Below are 21,072 nucleotides of genomic sequence, written 5' to 3'. Positions count from 1 at the left end.
ATTTCTTCCACTTATATTAAATTTATACTTTATGAAAAAATAATAAATGATAAGAGTAAGGGATTTATCATTATTATTTATATTATTATTATTATTATTATTATTATTTTTATTTTTATTTAAATGGTTTTTATCATTAATTCAAACATGTTTAAATTTTAATAGTTTAAAAATTGGTTTAAAAATTTATATGAAAATGATATGGATCGATTAGAAAGAATTCTAGCAACTATGAAAACACGTTCAGTATTAACCAAACATTATGAAATCGATACTTTACATAGTATTGCATATGGTGAAAACAACAACAAAAATAATAATAATAACAATAATAATAATAATTCCTCAATAAATAATAAAAATAATAGTCATAATTGTAGTGAGGATAGTAGTGTACATTTACAAATGAAAAATTTTTATTTACCAGATATAATAATTAATGAGATAGTTAGAAATTATTTATTTGAAGATGAAAGAATGGATGATGGATTTATTAAAAATGATAATTTATTATTATTAGCATTAGTATCAAAACAATTCTTTAAAGTATTATTAAAAATATTAAATATATTAAATAATGAATGTATTGAATGGAAAGCATGCATATATTTAAATAATAAAGAATTCAATATTTATAGAAATTCATTTTTTCATTTTAATTATGAATTAGTTAAATCAATACCATATTCAAGTAGTAGGGAATATTTAGAATTATTATTCTCAAGAGTTCAATCATTTTATATTAAAACTGATGAGCATGATATAGAATCATATGATGGACTTTCTAGAGATCTTGAATTTCCTGAATATAGATGTGGTGTTGATATTAGAAAATATCATGATGATTATGATACCTATAAAGAAGGAATTGTGTCATCTGGATATTTAATTTCACTACCACCAATGATGCAATCATTACAAAGTTTATCAATTCATTCATTTTATGGATATTCAAGCAACTATGAAAATTTTTTAAAAGATATATTAATAAAAAATTTTAAAACTACTAAACTTGATAATGGTGGTGATGGTGGTGATGGTAGTTGTGGTGGTGGATGTGGTGGATGTGGTGGTATTAAAAATTTTTCAATTCACTTTTGTAATGATTGGAAAGGAGAACCAGACTATGATCTTAGTTTTATTGTAGATATTTTAAAAAACCATTCAAATACATTGGAAAAAGTTATATTTAATTGTTTAGATGCTTATAATATAGGTTCAGTTCATTTTGAAGATATTATTTTAACAATCAATAAGCAATCAAAGAACAAAATAGATTGGAAGATAGTTGACAGAGTATGACCAAAGGTTTCAAAACAAATATTAAAAAAAAAAAAAAAGAATAATAATAAATATCTAGACATAAAGTTGTATTTTTTTTTATAATTTTTTAAGAATATTCAAATGGAATTTTATTTTGATGAGTTGAAAAGAATTTAATATTAACTCCATTATGTTTAAATTAAATTAAAAAAAAAAAAAAAAAAATATCTTCTGCGTAAAAAATTAGGTGTTGAATTTTTTTTTTGGGATACCCATACAAATCCAAAACACCATTTTATTATTATTCACCTGTAAAAAAAAAAAAAAAAAAAAGAAAAATTAAAAAATTATACAATCAATTTTTTAAATGGAAAAAAAAAGAAAACGAGAAGAACTACAAAATAGTGTTGATGAATTAATAACAAATGAAGAAATTAAAATAAAGTCAATTAAAGAAACACCAAAAACATTTTCTGGATTAATAGATGTTTTAAGAATTTATGATAGTCATAAAGAGAATAAATCAATTAGAATTGAAGCTGTTAATTATTTCAACAGCTATCATAGATTTAAATTCTTTCATTATTTCGATAAAAAAGGCTATATGAATTTCATTTTAAATATATTCTTTGATAGCTCATTCAATATTTTTAGTAAGATCGAAGATATTGATGAATCAAATTACCACTCAATTTACTTTCATAATAAACTTTATTTAAAAATCATTAGAGATAAAAAAGTAAGTTTTCTTTTTATTAATAATATTATTATTATTTTTATTATTATTGATAATATTAATTTCAAATTTATTTATATATTTTAAAGTTTAAAGATTGGTTTAAAAATTTATACGAGAATGATAGGGATAAATTAGATAAAAGGTTATTTATTATGTCAGAATTTTTTAAAAAAAAAGAATATTATAATATTGATAATTTACTCAGTATTGCATATAGTGATCATGATTATCATGATGGTGGTGGTGGTGGTGGTGGTGGTGGTGAAATTGTTGAAACATTCACACAAATTTGTAATAATGAGAAGAGTGACACACCAAAAGAAAACAGATAAACCATGTTTTATTTTATCAGATATAATAGTTAAAAAGATAGTAAGAGAATCATTATCCTATGCAGATAATATAATTGCATATGATGATGTTATTTTAAATTATAATTTATTATCATATGCTTTAGTATGTAAACAATTCTTTAGAGTATTATCAAAAATATTAAATAATGAATACTTTGATTGGAACAAACCATTGATTCATTTAAACAATATTACTGAATTCAGTTTAATTAAACAACCACCATTATTTTTCAATTATGAATCAATTAGATTAATACCATATTCAAGTAGTAGAGAATATATTGAATTGTTATTCTCAAGAGTCGAATCATTTTATATTGAAAGTGATGAATATGATTCAACAACAAATTGTGGAATCAGTAGAGATATTAAAGGTTATGGGGATGATGAAGATGAAGATGAAGATGAATATCTTTATCTTTATCAAGTAAGTATCCAATCATCAAGATACTTAATTTATCCACCACCAATGCCATCATTACAAAGTATTACTATTGATCATTATTATGGATTTAAAAGAAATTATAAAGATTTATTTCAACATATATTAATAACAAATTTCAAAACTTTAAAAAATCTAGTCAATGATAATGGTTGTGGTGGTGGTGGTATTAAAAGATTTTCAATTCGTTTTTGTACTGATTGGAATGGATGTCCAACAAATCAAAATATTAAATTTATTAAAAATATCTTGGAATTCCATTCAAATTCACTAGAAAAAATAAGAATAGATGGCGGTAAAACCAGATCAATATGTGAAAATCGATTAAGATTATTAAAATCATCAATAGATAACCAATCAAAGAATAAAATAGATTGGAAACTAAAAAGTCCTAGTGACTGCCTTGGATGTTGTGATAGTGATAGTGATAGTGATAGTGATAGTGATGGTGATAGTGATAGTTGATAGGTGATTGTGATAGCGACAAAAATGATGTAATTTTTACAAAAGAAAATTAAATAAAAAAATGTTCTTTTGTTATAGTGTTGTAATAATTTTTTTTTTTATTATTTCTTTTTTTTTTTTTTTCTTTTTTTTTTTTTTTTTTTTTTTTTTTTTTTTCAAAAAAAAACTCAAATTCCATTTGGATCAGTCTAAAAAAATTTAATAATGTAATTTAAAAAATTGTTGGGTCAATTGATTAATTATTTATTTTTTTATTTTATTAATATCTTCCCCATTTTTTTTTTTTTTTTTTTTTTTTTTTGGTAATGATTAATTTTATTTTTAAAATAACAATCTAATCAAAAAAAAAAAAAAATTTATTTTTTTAATTTTTTTAATTTTTTTATTATTTCATTTCGGGGGAATCACAAGAGTGTGACACAACTGTGCAGGGTAATAATTTGTTATTTTTTTTGATTTTGATTTTTTTTTTTTTATTTTTATTTTATTTTATTTTATTTTTTTTTTTTTACCCCCAACTAAATTTTTTTTTTTTTTTTTTTTTTTTTTTTTCATTCCTTTGTTTAAAATTATAGTTAAAATAAAAAAAATAAATAATGAAATTTTTAATTACATTATTATTGTTTTTATATTATCAAAATGTATTTGTAGTAGGTGATAATTTATGTATAGCAGAAATTTTAACAGTTTCAGAAATTAATCCATATAATCCCGATAGCCCGATCGAAATAACAGGTACATTTTGTAGGGGAAATATTACAGCGATATCATTTAGTGTTGGTGAAGGAATAAAACCATTACAATGTGAAAATATTAATATCAACAATAATCAAGAATCATTAACTTGTTCATTACAACAACAATTAGCAACAACAACTTCACCATCAATAAATTTTAATCAATTCTATAATGTATCAATTCAATATTTAGGAATAACAAATAACAACAATAACAACAACAATAATAATAATAATAATAATAATAATAATAATAATAATAATAATAATAATAATAATAATAATAATAATAATAATAATAATTCAATCAATACTATCAATTTCCCATATTATCTTTATGTAAATAGTTCATGTCCAAAAGATTGTGCAAATCATGGTAAATGTGATATTGGTAATACTTGTAGATGTAATAAAGAGTATGCATCATTCAATTGTGCATATAAAGTAAAGAATGAATCTTTATTACCATTACCAACTGGTACTGATTTTAATCAATTTAAATTTACAACAACCAATGATATTTTTAATATTAAAATTTCACATATTTTAGCTACTCAATCATCATCACAATCACCATCATCAACTAATTTTCAACAAGTTGATATTTCAAATTCATATATAACTGATGAAACATCAACAATCACTGGTTTATCATTTATATCTTCAAATATAAGTAGTTGGTTAAATGGTTTATACTATAATGTAGATTATTTTGATAGAGGATCCTCTTCAAAATCTTCTTCTTCTTCATTTAGTTTTATAAATTACCATGGTTCATATATGCCTGAATCTTCAACATCATCTTTAATTACAATTTCACCAACTATAAATTCAACAAATTTAATTAATAATAATAATAGTAATGGTAATAATAATGGTAGTTTTGAAATTATTTTTGAATTAACAAATTTAAATGATAATATGGATTCAATTAAATGGGAAATTTCAGAGAGTAGAAATTCTATATTAGTTAATGATCAGAAATCTCATTCATTATTATTATTTAGTTTAGCTGATATTTATAGCTTTAATTCAAAGATAAATCCTGGTCATTCATATTTAAAAATTTTAAATTCAAATGATAATAATAATAATAATAATAATAATAATAATAATAATATTAATCCATCAAATTTAATAAATTATTCAAGTAATTCAATGTATTTATCAATTACAATAAAACAATCATTAATTAATGATATAGAATCTTTAGGAACTTATACGATTAAATTAATGATTAATGCTTATGATACACCAGGATTACAATTACAAGCTTGGGAAATTGCATTAATAGTGTTTGCATCGGTTGCCTTGTTTTCATTCATAGTTTTCGTTATTATTTTAATAGTTAGAGCTCGTTTGGCTAAAAGACATTCAAAATCACTTCAATTAAAAAACCTTTATATTAATAGTGATCAACATGATGATAAACCATTGGTTGATACTTCATCTGAATCTACAAGTCTATTATAAATTTAATAATACTTTTTTTTTTTTTTTTTTTTTTTTTTTTTTTTTTTTTTTTTATTTATCGAATTGATAAATAAATAAATTTAAAATTATAAAAATAAAAATAAATTTAAAAATTATTATAAAAAATAAATAAATAAATAAATAAATTTAAATGATAGTATCATTTAAAAGAAATTAAAAAGGAAATAAAAAATTTTGTTAGGTTGTGTATATTTAATTTTTTTTTTTTTTTTTTTCAATTTATTTTTTTTAAATTAAAAACAAAAACCATGGTTATTCTTGGAAATTTTCTGTATTTTTAATTATTTTAATTTATTTATAATTTTTTTTTTTAATTTTATTTTAATTTATTTTTTTCAACCAAAATTTTTTTTTTAATTTTATTTTGATTTTTTTTTTTTTTTTTTTTTTTTTTGATTGACCAAAAATTTAAATCAATATAAACATAAAAAAAAAAAAAAATATTACAAATAATAAAATAAAAAAAAAAAATGGATATAAACTCAAATCATATTAAAAAAATCAATGATTTTAAAGATAAAGGAAATAAAGAATTTAATAAAGAAAAAAATAAAGATAAATTAAATAAAAGAGCAATTACTTATTTTCAATTAGGTATTAAATATTTTAATGATGAAAAACATAAAATTGAAATTAATGATCAAATTAATAAATTAATTTCAATTTTATATTCAAATCTATCACTAATGTACTTGAAAGGAGATGAAATAATATTAAGTTTAGAAGCATCAAATAAAAGTATAGAATTTAATAATCAAAATTCAAAAGCATTTTATTATCAATCAATTTGTAAAAGTTATTTATGTGATTATAAAGGTTCAATGGAGTCAATTGATAAAGCAATTTCAATTTCAAAACAAGATGAAAAAGTAGTTCAACAAAGAAATAGATTAATTGAAATAACAAATAATAAAGTTAAAGAAGATGTCTATTTTGAAAATGTATTGAAGAATCAAAAACTTGAAAATGTTGCCTATGAAAATTCAATTGAAAAAGGTAGATATTTAATTTCAAAAAGATTAATCAAAAGAGGTGAAGAAATACTTAGAATTGCTCCATTTTCATTTTCACTTAATGGAAAATATGTATCAAAGTTTTGTGGTGTTTGTTATCAAAAGAAATCTATTGATAATTTATTAAAATGTAAAGATTGTGATGACTTTGCCATTTGTAAAGAATGTAAAGCTCCAAATGAACCACTTTCTAAATACCATCCAAACGATTTATGTGTATTATATAAACTTAATAATGAATATTATAAAATGAACAATTTTGAAATTGCTAATGAAGATAATAAAGAAAGAGGATTAACCGATGAACGTAGACTCTATATTAATACAATATACAATATATTTAAAAATAAAACAAATAATAAAGCGGTGGTAGAAGTAGACAATGCAATATCTTCATCAGTAATAGATGTATTAAACTTATCAAAAAAATTACTCAACCATACAAATGAATCACAAAGAGCTTATTCAGATTCAACTAAAATGAAAACTGATATTTTAGAATTAATATTTAAAAGTTTTTATGGTGCCAATACTTTAAAAAAAGATGAAATTTCAAATATTATTAGAATAGTTGATTGCAATTCTCATGGTTACTCAGATGTAATAAGCCAAAAGAAAAAAGCTAGTGGTTTATATCCATTCTCATGTTATACAAATCATAGTTGTATACCAAATTCAGATTATTTCATAGATAAACATGGTGTTATGGTACTTTATGCTTCATCTGATATACAAGAATCTGAAGCAATAACAATTTCATATATCTATTTTTTAAATAGAGTTGAGAAGAGAAGAAAAGACTTATTGAATGGACATAACTTCTTTTGTACTTGTGATCAATGTAGTTTCCAATCTTCATTAACTGAAGAAGTATGTGACAAATGTAATGAGATTATACCAAGTACAATTGGAAATTCAAATTTAGTATATAAAGAACCAAAATCATTAAAAGAAACAGGATTTAATTATATCTGTCCAAAAGGTCATACAAAAAGCTCATTAGTTTATGATATTGATAATGATCAATTATACCCAACAATTGCTGAGAATTATTCAAAATGTAAAGATTTAAGAAACTTTAGAAAAATAAACATTTTCAAAGAAATGTTAGAGAATCGTGATTTTGTAAAGAAATTGACCCCTCGGGAATTTGAGGTTACACCACTTGCAAAATATATTGCAAATCCAAAGAAATCAAATTCAATGCTATTTGAAGAATTAATTAATTTAGTTAGGGGATCAGTGGAATGTGGTTTAACCAAATCCATTGAAGAATCAAATTATTCCACTTATTTAGTATATGATTATTATGATCTTTATAAAAGTTTATTATTAGAATCAAAACCACAAATCTTAAAATTAAATTCCATTAGGGATATTATTATTAAATTACTTACTCCCATGGTTTACAATCAAAATAAACCAAGAATTGATAAAAAACTTAACAAACACTTATCCAACAAAATAAATTTAAAAAAAAATAAATAAATAAAACAAAATGAAAATAAAACTAGATTATTTCTATTTTAAATTTTGAATATATAATAGTAATTATATATATATAACTAAGTTCGGTTTTATTTAAATTATTTTTCTTTTCTTTTTTTTTTTCTTTTTTTTTTTTTTTTTTTTTCTATTTTTTTTTTTTTTTAAATAATCTACAATTTTTGTTAATCATCAGAACTTGTTCCTGAATGAGCTAAAATATGCATTGCAAACATAACTTGAGTAGTTTTTGTTTTTAAACTCTTTTGAATTAATCTTTCAAAAGATGCACCAGCTTCTTCATCTGACACATCTAATAAAAAGGCTTCTTTCAAATATGAAATATCTGCTTTTGTTGATAACTCTGGTATACCTGTTGAAATCATCTGTTTATTTTTTTAAAATAAAATATTAGTAATTTTAAAAAAGATAAATAAAAAAAAAAAAAAAACTTACCAAACTAAAAAGATTAATAAATAGATTTCTATGATTTCTTAAAAATTTATAAGATAAACAACATAAATCAGAGAAGAATTTAAATGATAAACTCTTTTCTCCACCCATTACATGAGCAAATTCTGGTGTTAATACAAATGGTGCTTTTTCTCTCTTGTAACCATGGAATTTCATAATATTTCCAAGGAAATGTGCAAAATCAATATCTATTATAGAATGAAGAAAAAAAAAAAAAAGAACAAGAATATTAATAAATGTATTGAAATTATTTTTGTTAGTATATTTTTAAAAAAAAAGATACGTACGGAATAAATGACCAGATTTTGAAACCATAATATTATCATTATGTCTATCAGATATACCTAAAATAAAAGTTGCAACACAATAACCAGCTAAAGAGTGAGTGAAATTACCAACTGCATATTCATAGTCGGGGTCAGATTGATTTCTTTCTCTTAACCAATTTGAAAGTGGAGTTTTAGTGAAAGCAGCAGTGACACCACCAGCAGCTTTTTGAATATTTGCAGTTGTATCAGAATCTGGAACAACTTCAATGAAACCAGTATCTTCATTGATAGCGGTAACGTTATAGATTGAAAGATGAAGATCGAGACCATTTTGTTTCCAAATATTATCCATAACAGAGATCATTTGAAGTGTAAGAATATCTTGACGTAAATCATCACCATTCTTAAAGATTACTGCTATTGGTTCACCAACGGGGTCAACATTTTGGAAAACCAAATACAAAGGTACAGTGAAAGAATCCAACCAACGACATTCACTAACTATGACACCACAGGTTTCAGTTGATGGTGAAATTGGTAAATGAAAAGTATTTGGCCAACTCATTTTATTTAACTCTTCATGTAAAAGGTTCTTTCTTTTATTTGGTGATGCTTCTTTGACGAGTTTTGCAATTGTTTGTAATTTTGTGACCACTTCCATTTGTTTTACAAATTCATGACGTTGATTACCACAACCTTTTAAAAAAGTTTCCAAAACCAATGAATAACGTTCAGAGATCTTTGGATTATGCATTTCAGCTTCAAGATGCCAAAAGAATGGATGTCCAATGACAGCACGATTATTTAAAGCACGACGAATTAAGAATCTACATAGTGCACTATTATGATAGGGTTCATGTTTTAATGATTGAACCAATTGTAATAGATAAAGAGCCAATTCACTATCGGCCAATGAATGTAAACAATTTACAGCATACTCTCTAACCAATTCATCTGCGAATTTACTATCCAATAATTCCAATGCTTCCAATGGTGATAGAGTTGACCAAATTGAAAGTAAACGATGAGCTTCCTTTACTTCTTGTGGATTATTCCAATTTAATGATTGTAATACCTTTGGTAAAGAAGAGGGTATCTTTTGTAAATGCATTCTATATAACCAAATGAATTTCTTATCAGTCTCTGTCAAAACGTATAAACTATCTTTGCGAATCAATTCTTCCAATCTTTCTGTATCTTCTTTACGAGACTCTACGTAATCTCTAATTTCTGTACGTTCCATCATCTCTGGTTTTGGGAATACCACTGGGAATGGGAATTGACAGAATTCAATGACCAATGATGGTGAGGGAACATTAAAATCGGGTATATCTGTACGTGCTCCAGGCCATAGGATTAATGAGATCACTCCACTCAAAAGTTGACTATGATAATCGATCAATTGTAAATCTGCCCATCCAATGGATACTTTGGCTTGTTGTTTATCACCTTGTTGAGCATAAGCTGTAAAACATAACTTTGATGCTCTTGGTATATTACTCATCAATAATGCACTTCTTAACCATTCACACCATAATGGATTTGATCCTAACTTTATCACTGTCTCCATTGGCTCTGTTAAAACATCTTCACCATGACACAATTCTACCATAATTGTTAATTTTACATCATTAAAATTATTACATTCGCTTCCCAAATATTTTTGGAATAATGGTAAAACTAAATTCTCTAAACAAATTATTCTAATTTCAAATGGTCTATTAATTTCATATAATAAAATTGATCTATTTGAATTATTACCTTTATTTGAATTATTATTATTATTATAATTATTATAATTATTATTATTATTACTATTTACATTGTTTTCTGATCTTGGTGAAATTGGGAATTGTAAAATATTAATTGGACTACCATATGGTTGTTGAATATTACCATTTTCACTATTATTATTATTTATATTATTATTATTATTATTATTATTATTATTATTATTATTTATATTATTATTATTATTATTGTTTTTTAATGTACAAATTTCAGGTGAATGACCATCAATATAAATTTTTGGTAATGAAGTTTTATGTACCAAGCTAAATTTAATATCTTTTTTACGTTGTAAACGATTTCTAACTACAATTAAATTTGTAACCAATTCATCAGTTTTTAAAACATGATCAGATGTACCAGTGATACGAATTACATAATCAGAAGGTGTATGATCAGATGAAATTAATTTTGTACTGTTATTATGTTTGGCTATAACCTTTTCAATTAAATTTGTAACTGTATCAGAAGACATTACATTGATTGTAGTTGAATGATTATCTGGTGGTAAATAAAACCTAACTCTAAAAGTACTTGGTAATAATGGATCTGGATGAGCATTGGTTACAGGTGCAATTGTAATTTTAACACGATCTCTTTCATCCAATGTTTGAAAATCAAAGATTTGTTCTGCTAAATTTCTAAAGTATTTAATTTCATTCTCTGTATTACTCCAATTCAATGGTTCACCTAATAATGAACTAATTTGAATGGCAGTTAATTTCTTTTTCTGTTGTCTTAATTTTGCATTATTATCTCTTTGTTCTCCTAATGAAAAGTTTGCATTTCTACCCAATGTTTTATTATTATTAAATATCAATGATCCTGATATTGGTTGTTTATATTCATTACCAATACTACTACTATAATTTGTCGTATTACCATTGTTACTACTACTACTACTACAACTACTATTAATACTACTAGGACCACTATTACCATTATTTGATATTAAATTTTGAATATTATTATGTAATAAACTTAAATTTACTGATGGTGTTTGTAGTGATGTTGATAATTTAAAACCATCTAAACTATTATTTATATTATTATTATTACTATTACTATTACTATTATTTATATTATTATTAACATTATTATTACTATTTACAATTGGTGAACCAATAAATGCACGACTATTACCTTTGAATAAATCTTGCATACCAGGTTTTAATACAATTAAACTCGGTATTGATGTTGGTCTTTGTTGAATACTATCTGTGAATAAATCACAAATTACAGCATTCTTTTTAAATGCAATGGTTTCAGATGATATATCATTGGTTGCAAATGTACCAACTTTAATCGCTTGAATCATACTCTCTAAATTTGATACTAAATATGATTTAAATTCACTTGATGTAAAATTTTTATTACATCCCATTATAAAATAATTATCTTTAACTTGAACTTGAATTGGTATTTCCTAAAATAAAATATATAAAGAGTATTAATATGATATTTATATAAATAATTAATAAACAACTAGAATTAATACATACATTTAAGGTTTGTTTTAATGGTTTCATTGATAAATAATTTGACCAATGTTGTGGTTCCATAACTTCTTGCTGTTGCAGTTGTTGTTGTTGTTGTTGTTGTAATTGTTGTTGAACAATTGGTTGTTGTTGAACAATTGGTTGTTGTTGAACAATTGGTTGTTGTACAGTTGATATTGTTGTTGGTTCAGTTGATTTTAAAGGTGATTTATCATTTTTTTGTTCATTTGGTACTGAACCTAACAATGATTCATTTGATGATTTTGGTAGAATTGGTTCTTTTTTAAATGTTAAGGTTTCATTCTCATCTAGTGAATTAAATGAACGTGGTGGTACAGCTGGTTTAGTTCTTGTTGGATTTGGTGATGGTGGTGATAATGGTGGTGATGTTGCTGATTGTGGACTTAATGAAAATATTGAATCCAATTCAACAGCTGTTTTTTCACCCCCACTACCAATACTTAAAAGATTGTTTGTATCACCTTCATCATCTGATTCAGTTGAAACCAATAGTGATTGGTATGTTAATTCCTCATCTTCCAATAACATTAATTGTTGTTGTAATTGTAATTTCAAAATTTCAGTTGATACATCCTCTTGTGATAAAGTTAAACTACTACCATCTTGCGAAATCGATGAAGATGATGGTGATGCTGCTGTTTTGGTTGTTGTTGTTGTTGTTGTTGTTGTTGTTGTTGTTGTTGTTGGTGGTGATGCTAGTACTAATGATGATGTTGATGTTGATTTTGATATTGTAACACCAGCTGTTGATGTTGTTGATGCACTAGATGGTGATGCACTAACATTATTACTAGTAGTATTATTACTATTATTATTATTATTATTAGTTAATACTTTTTGTATATTTGTTTGTGAATTTGTTTTTCTTGGAGGTACAGATGGTGGTGGTTTACTATTTAATGTTGGTAAAGGAGTTTGTTTAACCCCAACATAAGTTCCTAATTGCTTTTTAATTATATCAGCTTTACATTTTCTTGCAATGATTTCTTTTGATTTTGGTATTAAATAAACTTCAATTGATTTTTTAATTAATAATGATTTTTGAATTGCTTCATGTGCAAATATAAATCTAACAAATTCGATTTGTAATATCTCTGTTTTATTAATCGCTAAAAAAAATTCATAGCTTTGGTCACTAGATGGATAAAATTGTTTTAAAATTTCAAATTTTACGTGATCAACTGTAACCGAACTTTGAAATGATACTTTTTGAACTATACCTTTTAATGTTATCTTTTTAAAATTAAAAAAAATATAAAAAAAAAAAAAAAATAAAAAAAAAAAAAACTATTAATAAACATAAATAAAAAAAAAGGTAAAAAAAAAAAAAAAAGGCAAAAAAAAAAAAAAAAAAAAAAAAAAAAACAGAAAAGGGGTGGGTGAAAAGAATTCTACTTACGGTAACTGTGAAACCATCTTCAATAAAAGATTTTCTATTTGAAATAATGGAGTATCTTTTAGATACATCCAATCCTTTTTATTTTTTTTTTTTTTATTTTTTTTTTATCTATTTTATAAGTAGTTTTTTTTTTTTTTTTTTTTTTTTTTTTTTGTGAAAAAAAAAAATCGATTTTGTTTTATGTGAGAGTTTTTCTTTTATTTTTATTGTTATTGAATTCTAATAATTATATATTGTTAAAATAAAAAAAATATATGTGATGGGTTCACTCGCAGCATGTTGCTAAAAAAAAAAAAAAAAAAAAAAAAAAAAAAGAAAAAAAAAAAAGAAAAAATAAAAATTAAAAAAAATCACCCAAAAATTTTATTTTTTTTAATTTTTTATAAAAATAAATTTGTTTTTATCACGATAACGATTATTAATTTGGGTCCTTTGATGGAATGGTTTTTATTTTTTTTTTTTTTTTTTTTTTATTAGAAATATTGATTCTTAATGGATAAAGAAAAAGAAAAAAAAAAAAAAAAAAAAAAAAAAGAAAAAAAAAAAAAAAAAGACTTAAACTCTGATTATCATTGGTATTACACAAGAGTCTTTACAATGCTGAACACCCAAAGTTTTAAACAAAAAAAAAAAAAAAAAAAAAAAAAAAATTAAATTTTTTTATTTATTGTATTTTTAAATTTTCTATTTATTCTTAATTTCATTCCTTAAAATTTTTTTTTTTTTATTTTTTTATTATTTTATTATTATTATTATTATTAATATTATTATTATTATTATTATTATTATTATTATTATTATTATTATTATTATTATTATTATTATTATTATTATTATTATTATTATTATTAATATTATTATTATTATTATTATTATTATTATTATTATTATTATTATTATTATTATTATTATTATTATTATTATTATTACTATTATTATTATTATTATTATTATTATTATTATTATTATTATTATTATTATTATTATTATTATTATTATTATTATTATTATTATTATTATTATTATTATTATTATTATTATTTTTATTATTGTTATTTTTTTAAAACTGGCCCTGGCTATTTGATTTTGTATTAATTTAATTGGAGGTGTTGAAAAAAAATAAAAATATCCAAAGTTTCTTTAATTGGTAAAAAAAAAAAAAAAAAAATTATTTTGATTTTTTGTATTGTTTGAACAATACAAAAAAAAAAAAATTAATTTAAAAAATTGTGTGTTAAATTATTAAATTAAAAAAAAAAAAAATAAAATAATTGTGTGGTAAAAAAAAATAAAAAAAAAAAAAACATTCTTTTTTTTTTTTTTTTACTTTCATAATTAACATATTTTTTTCATTTTAAAATTCATTTATTTTATTCTTTATTTTAAATTTAAAACTTTTTTTTTATTTTTAAATTGTTTTTTTTTTTTTTTTTTTTTTTTTTTTTTTTTTTTTTTTTATCTATTTTTCTTTCTTTTCTTTTCTTTTTAAACCTTTTTTTTCTTTTCTTTTTTTTCTTTTCTTTTTAAACCTTTTTTTTTTTTATTTTTTTTTTATAGATTTTTTATTTTTGTTTTTATTTTTATTTTTATTTTTATTTGTATTTTTTTTATTTTTTTTTTTTATTTTCATTCATTTAATTGTTTCATATTTATTCTTTTCTTTTTTTTTTTTTTATTAATTTCTTTTTTTTTTTTTTTATTTTCACCTAAAACAGTTTTAATTGTTTTTTTTTTTTTTTTTTAATTTCATTATATCTTTGTTTTTATGTTTTTAATTTCTCAAAATTTTTATTTTTTTTAAAAATATTTCGAAATGTCTTCAGGTATTAAATTTTATGGATCAATTCTCAAGGCGGTACCCGGTAATTATTTTTTTGGTTTTTATTTTTTTTTTTTTATTTTTTTTTTTTTATTTTTTTATTTTTTTTTTTTTATTTTTTTTTTTTTTGGACCCAATTTCTATTTTTTATTTTTATTGACGATTAATAATTTTTCCAAAAATAGATGAACATAGTAGTAATCAATGCAATAATCAACATCAACAAATTAATAATAAAAATAACAATAACAATATAAGCAAGGAACAAAACATTTGTTTTTTTTTTTCAAGAAAAGGATATTGTAGGAATGGTGATGATTGTAGATACATTCATGGTAATCTATGTGACATTTGTAATAAAGCCATGTTAATACCAGATAATATTGAACAAAATCAAACTCACTATATTGAATGTTTATTGAATCAAGAGAATCAATTATTACGTCAAAATGAGTCAATGAGACAATACGAATGTGAAATTTGTTTTGAATCAATCGTAGATAGTGGTAAAAAGTTTGGTTTATTAAGTCATTGTCAACATAAATTTTGTTTAAATTGTATTAGAAGTTGGAGATATAGTGCCAATAATAGTACTAGTAATAACAACAGCACCATCAATAATATTAGTAATAGTATTAATAATATTTTAAGTAATGGTGGTAGTACTATTTTCTTTTCAACTAATCCTAATAATGATAGTATTGATATTTTCAATTCAATTGGAATTCTCAATAGTGGTGGTAGTGGTTATAATAATCAACAATTTAGAAATCATGAACAAATTCAACATGTTAGAAAATGTCCAACTTGTAGAACTGTCTCCTATTTCATCATTCCATCTGATATCTATGTTGTTGGTGATGATAAAGAACAAATGATTAATATGTACAAAATGAAATTATCAAAGATTCCTTGTAAATATTTTGAAAATCAAGGTTATTGTAAATTTGGTTTACATTGTATGTATAATCATTCAAATCAACATTTTTTTGATGAACTAGATAATGACCAAAATAATATCAATAATAATAATACTGTCACAACAACCACAACTACAACAACTACAACTACAACTTCAACTTCTTTACCATCATCAAATAGAAATAAACAAAATGATGATTCAAGTGATATTGATGAAGAGGATGATAAAATTAATTTAGAAAATGAATTAAATTTCAACTTTAATTTTAATGATTCTGGAAGCAATTATTCAGACTGAAAAAAAAAAAAAAAAAAAGTAAAAGGAAAAATGTAGAAATATAGATCAATTGGTTTTCTTGGTCTTTTTTTTGAAGTTCTTTTTTTCTTTAAGATAATAAAAAAAAATAAAAATTAAAAAAAAAAAAAAGGAAAAAAAAAAAAAGAAAAAAAAAAGGAAAAAAAAAAAGGAAAAAAAAAAAAAAGGATCTCAGAGCAAGAAATGGTCCTTAGAAAATTAAAAAAAAGAAAAAAAAATTAGAAAAACTAAAAAAAAAAAAAATAATAATAATAATAATAATAGGAAATAATAATAGTATGAAAATCATGATCAAAAATAATAAATAATAAAAATTGTTTAAATTTTATTTATTTATTATTTATTTTTTTATTTATTAATTTATTTATTTATTTAATTTTTTATTTTTATTTTTGATTAATTTAATTTCGCATTTTTAGAGAGGTTAAAATTAATTTATAATAATATGGATGTGAAAACATAAAAAAAAAAAATAATAAAATAGAAAATTAATTTTTTATTTTAACGTTTTATTTAATTTTTTTTATTCTTGTAATTGATACTATCCAGTGGTGTGGTAATTATAATTATAGTTTTGTAAGTTGGTAGTATTTTTATTTAAGCTATCATTCATAATTTAATTTATAAATACACCCATTTCATAATTTACCCGAAGGTAAAAATAAAAAATAAAAAATATAAAAAAACAAATAATAATAAATTTATTCATTTTATTCATTGAATGACCAAAAAATTTCAAATCATAAATTGAGCAACAAGGCAAAAATTTTAATTTTTGTACAACTTTAAATAGGTTTGGGAAAAAAAAAATTATAATAAAAAAACAAAAATAATATATTATGCTATGATGGTATCATTTTTTATTTTTTTACAAATAATAAAAATAATTTAATTTTATTGTAAAATCAAGAAAAAAAAAAAACTCATTTTACCACACTTGTACTTGATATCAAATAGCAATAACAAAAAAAAAAAAATTCATACTGCTGAGCACTCCAAATTTACAACCACTAAATTATTATCATTGAAATTAATGTTACAACTTATGTTACCCCACTGTAAAATTGTAAAATATAAATTAAATTTATTTAAATATATTTATTTTTATTTTTTTTTTTATTTTTTTTATTATTTTTTTTATATAAATAGGTTCAATTTTTATTTATATTAAATTAATGTTATTATTTTATTAATATAATTCTTAATAATTATAAAAAAAAAAAAAAAAAAACAACCAAAATATTATATTATTTTTTGTAAATATAAATTAAAAAAATGAAATTCCAACATACATTTATTGCATTATTATCACTATTAACATATGCAAATGCATATGATTATTTCACAACAACATTGGCCAATCAAAATCCAGTTTGTGCTTCAGTAGATGTCATACAAAATGTTTGTACTGAGGTTTGTGGTAGATTTGTCCGTTACATTCCTGATGCTACCAATACAAATCAATTCACTTTTGCCGAATATACTACAAACCAATGTACTGTTCAAGTAACACCAGCTGTAACAAATACATTTACTTGCGCTGATCAAACTTCTTCACATGCACTCGGTTCTGATTGGAGTGGAGTTTGTAAAATCACTGCCACACCCGCACCAACAGTTACACCAACAGTTACACCAACAGTTACACCAACAGTAACACCAACACCAACAAATACACCAAATCCAACCCCATCCCAAACATCAACAACAACTGGTTCTGCTTCAACTGTTGTTGCAAGTTTATCACTCATTATTTTCTCAATGATTCTTTCCCTTTGTTAATTTTAAAAATAACAAATGGTAAAAATTATTTGGCATTTTCAAGTACAATTTTAAATTTTTCAAAAAAAAATAAAATTAAATAAATAATTAAATAAATTAATTAATAAAAAAAATAAAATTAAAACTTTTTTAATTTAAAAATAAATTTTTGTACGTTTTGGTTATTCAGTTTAGCACTGCAAAGAAAATATCACCGTAAATTATCCATTTAAATTATATTATCAATTTAATTTATTACGTCATTATAATACCATTTAAATTACATCATACATTTAACAAAATTTAAGCAGGATTTCTTTGCTGTGGAGATAAATTAATCTTCTTTATTAATAAATCTAATTGTAAATTTTACAGAGTATTTATTTCCAAGGTATTTAACCACTTTTTTTAAAGATAAATAAAAAAAAAAAAAATTAATTAATCTTAATGAATATTAAAAAAAAAAAAAAAAGTTAGATTCAAGGGGAGATTCATATAAAAAAAAACATTAAAATAAAAAATAGAGGACCAACCACATAAAATTACTTTTCACCACATTAATGTTGAAATTTTTATATCTGGCAAACCTTTATAATTTAACACAAATGTGTGGTTTTTTTTTTATATTTTAACAAAGATTTATTTTTTAAGGTTTTTAATTTTAAGGAAATCAAAGTGAAAATGAAAAATGATAATTTTCATTTCTTCTGGCCATATATAAACAAACAAGAAAAATCATTTTTTTTAAAGAATAATATTTTGAAAATAAAAAAAAAGAATATTTTTAATTTTATGATTTTTTAAAATTAATTTAAAAATAGAACCAACAAAAAAAAAAAAAAAAAAAAATGAAAATAGTTTTCTTTTGTTTTGGAACAAGAGGTGATGTACAACCATTATGTATTTTAGCAAGTGAATTAAAAAAAAGAGGTCATTATTGTTTAATTGTTGGTGAAAATAGAATAAAATATGTTGTTGAAAATTTTGAATTAGATTTTAATGCAATTGATGGTGATATTATTGATTTATTAAATGATGATGAAAAAGGAGATAAATTAAAAATTTATTCTCCTCGAGAATATAGTCGTAGATTCTTTGAAAAAAGAATGGAATTGGATAAACAAAATCTTGGAAGATTAAACCAACTTTATCTATCATCAATTGGTATGGATTTAATTATTCAATCGAATATTATTCCAACAGAAGCTCAATGTGTTAGAGATAAATTAGGTATTCCATTTATTTCTTTAACATTATTCCAAATTTTCCCATCTAATGAAGCACCATTCTTATTATCTAATATTAAAAACCTTCATATTCCATTTATTAATAAATTAACCCATACATTATTTAATTATAAATTTGCAAAACTGTAAGTTTAAAATAAATAATTAAACAAATTGTTTAAATTAATATTAATAGTTTTTTTTTTTAGAGAATGTAAAAGAGTTGATCGTTGGAGAAAAGAATTAGGATTGGATAGTTTAAAATTTGATTTTTTTGATAATATTAGAAATAATGAATCATATTGTAAACAAATTGCAGCATTTGATAAAGTTTTATTACCAAATCAAAAAATACCAAATGATTTTAAAAGTCATTGGAATGTAGTTGGTTTCTTTTTTCAAAAAGAAATTAATTTAAAAAATATTCCAGAAAAGTTAATAAACTTTTTTAAAGATAATAATATTAATGAATACACTGAAAAAGAAGATTTACCAATTGTTTTTGGTTTAGGTAGTATGCCAATTTCAAATAAATCATTACAAAAGAATGTTATTTCAATTTTAAAATACACAATTGAAAAATTAGGTAAACAAACTAAATGGATAATTTTAAATAATTGGAGTAATTTTGAACCAATTCAAAATGAATCAGCAAATATTTGTCAATTAAACAATGTTGATCATTTATGGTTATATAAATATAGTTCAATTTCAATTACACATGGAGGAGTTGGATCAATTGCAAGTATTTTAAAATCAGCAATACCTTCAATAATTTTACCATTATATTTTGATCAACCATTTTGGTCAAAACATATTAATTCAATTGGTGTTGGTATTGGTTTAAATGGTTTAAAATTAAAACAAAATCAATTACTTGATTCAATTATTAAAATTAAATCAAACTATCAACAATTTAGAAATCGTTGTATTGAAATATCTTCAAATCTTTCAAATGATTCCTTAGAAAAAGCAATTAAAATCATTGAAAATAATTAAAAAATTAATTGAAAACTATATTTAATTTATTATCATTTTTATTAAAACTATTATTATATATTTTTTTTTTATTTTCATATATATTATTAATATAATTTATAATATTTCTTTTTTTTTAATATAAATAGGTTTTATTTTTTTTATTAAAAATATTATTTTATTTATATAATTATATTTATATACTTTACATGCACTTGGTGAAGTTTGTATAATCATTGCCACACCAACACCAACACCAGCACTAACACCATCACTAACACCAACACCAATACCAACACCAATACCAACACCAACACCATCACCATCACAAACACCAACACCAACACCAACAGTAACACCAACACTAATCCAACTCCATCTCAACTATCAACAACAACAGGTTCTGCTACAGGTTGTTTCAAGTTTGTAACTCATTATTTTCAATGATTCTTTCCCTTTGTTAATTTTAAAATTACATTTGGTAAAAATTACTTGAAATTTTCAAGCACCATTTTTAAATTTTTGAAAAAAAAAAAAAATAAATAAATAATTAAAAAAATAAATTAATTAATTAATTAAAAATAAAATTAATACTTTTTTTTTTTAATTT

General features: G+C 21.7%; 9 protein-coding genes across 9 annotated transcripts; 7 read left to right on the top strand and 2 right to left on the bottom strand.

The window, feature by feature from the left end:
* Positions 1-46: 46 nt before the first annotated feature.
* Positions 47-1,302, top strand: DDB_G0268390 (hypothetical protein; the record flags this gene model as incomplete). Its single annotated transcript, XM_642320.1, has 2 exons — positions 47-55; positions 166-1,302. The coding sequence occupies 2 exons, from the start codon at positions 47-49 to the stop codon at positions 1,300-1,302; spliced, it is 1,146 nt and encodes a 381-aa protein (XP_647412.1).
* A 328-nt stretch (positions 1,303-1,630) lies between these two features.
* DDB_G0268388 (hypothetical protein) lies at positions 1,631-3,262 on the top strand (the record flags this gene model as incomplete). Its single annotated transcript, XM_642319.1, has 3 exons — positions 1,631-2,002; positions 2,089-2,293; positions 2,364-3,262. The coding sequence occupies 3 exons, from the start codon at positions 1,631-1,633 to the stop codon at positions 3,260-3,262; spliced, it is 1,476 nt and encodes a 491-aa protein (XP_647411.1).
* Positions 3,263-3,858: 596 nt separating this feature from the next.
* Positions 3,859-5,472, top strand: DDB_G0267910 (hypothetical protein; the record flags this gene model as incomplete). Its single annotated transcript, XM_642318.1, has 1 exon — positions 3,859-5,472. The coding sequence occupies one exon, from the start codon at positions 3,859-3,861 to the stop codon at positions 5,470-5,472; it is 1,614 nt and encodes a 537-aa protein (XP_647410.1).
* A 491-nt stretch (positions 5,473-5,963) lies between these two features.
* On the top strand, positions 5,964-7,994 carry DDB_G0268386 (hypothetical protein; the record flags this gene model as incomplete). The annotated part of the gene is made up of 1 exon (XM_642317.1): positions 5,964-7,994. One exon carries the CDS (start codon positions 5,964-5,966, stop codon positions 7,992-7,994), a length of 2,031 nt encoding a protein of 676 aa, XP_647409.1.
* A 182-nt stretch (positions 7,995-8,176) lies between these two features.
* On the bottom strand, positions 8,177-12,570 carry pikF (phosphatidylinositol 3-kinase; the record flags this gene model as incomplete). Its single annotated transcript, XM_642316.1, has 4 exons — positions 8,177-8,377; positions 8,448-8,653; positions 8,753-11,948; positions 12,025-12,570. The coding sequence occupies 4 exons, from the start codon at positions 12,568-12,570 to the stop codon at positions 8,177-8,179; spliced, it is 4,149 nt and encodes a 1,382-aa protein (XP_647408.1).
* Positions 12,571-15,254: 2,684 nt separating this feature from the next.
* On the top strand, positions 15,255-16,479 carry DDB_G0268546 (hypothetical protein; the record flags this gene model as incomplete). Its single annotated transcript, XM_642315.1, has 2 exons — positions 15,255-15,318; positions 15,446-16,479. 2 exons carry the CDS (start codon positions 15,255-15,257, stop codon positions 16,477-16,479), a joined length of 1,098 nt encoding a protein of 365 aa, XP_647407.1.
* Positions 16,480-17,772: 1,293 nt separating this feature from the next.
* On the top strand, positions 17,773-18,279 carry pspA (cell surface glycoprotein PsA precursor; the record flags this gene model as incomplete). The annotated part of the gene is made up of 1 exon (XM_642314.1): positions 17,773-18,279. The coding sequence occupies one exon, from the start codon at positions 17,773-17,775 to the stop codon at positions 18,277-18,279; it is 507 nt and encodes a 168-aa protein (XP_647406.1).
* An 827-nt stretch (positions 18,280-19,106) lies between these two features.
* ugt3 (hypothetical protein) lies at positions 19,107-20,483 on the top strand (the record flags this gene model as incomplete). The annotated part of the gene is made up of 2 exons (XM_642313.1): positions 19,107-19,630; positions 19,694-20,483. 2 exons carry the CDS (start codon positions 19,107-19,109, stop codon positions 20,481-20,483), a joined length of 1,314 nt encoding a protein of 437 aa, XP_647405.1.
* Positions 20,484-20,569: 86 nt separating this feature from the next.
* Positions 20,570-20,974, bottom strand: DDB_G0268542 (hypothetical protein; the record flags this gene model as incomplete). The annotated part of the gene is made up of 3 exons (XM_642312.1): positions 20,570-20,590; positions 20,667-20,841; positions 20,955-20,974. The coding sequence occupies 3 exons, from the start codon at positions 20,972-20,974 to the stop codon at positions 20,570-20,572; spliced, it is 216 nt and encodes a 71-aa protein (XP_647404.1).
* Positions 20,975-21,072: the final 98 nt, after the last annotated feature.

Source organism: Dictyostelium discoideum (genome assembly GCF_000004695.1).
Source record: "Dictyostelium discoideum AX4 chromosome 1 chromosome, whole genome shotgun sequence".
Classification (NCBI taxonomy): Eukaryota; Evosea; class Eumycetozoa; order Dictyosteliales; family Dictyosteliaceae; genus Dictyostelium; species Dictyostelium discoideum.
The sequence above is the reverse complement of the archived record's forward strand: the minus strand, read 5'-3'. Positions and strand labels throughout refer to the sequence as shown.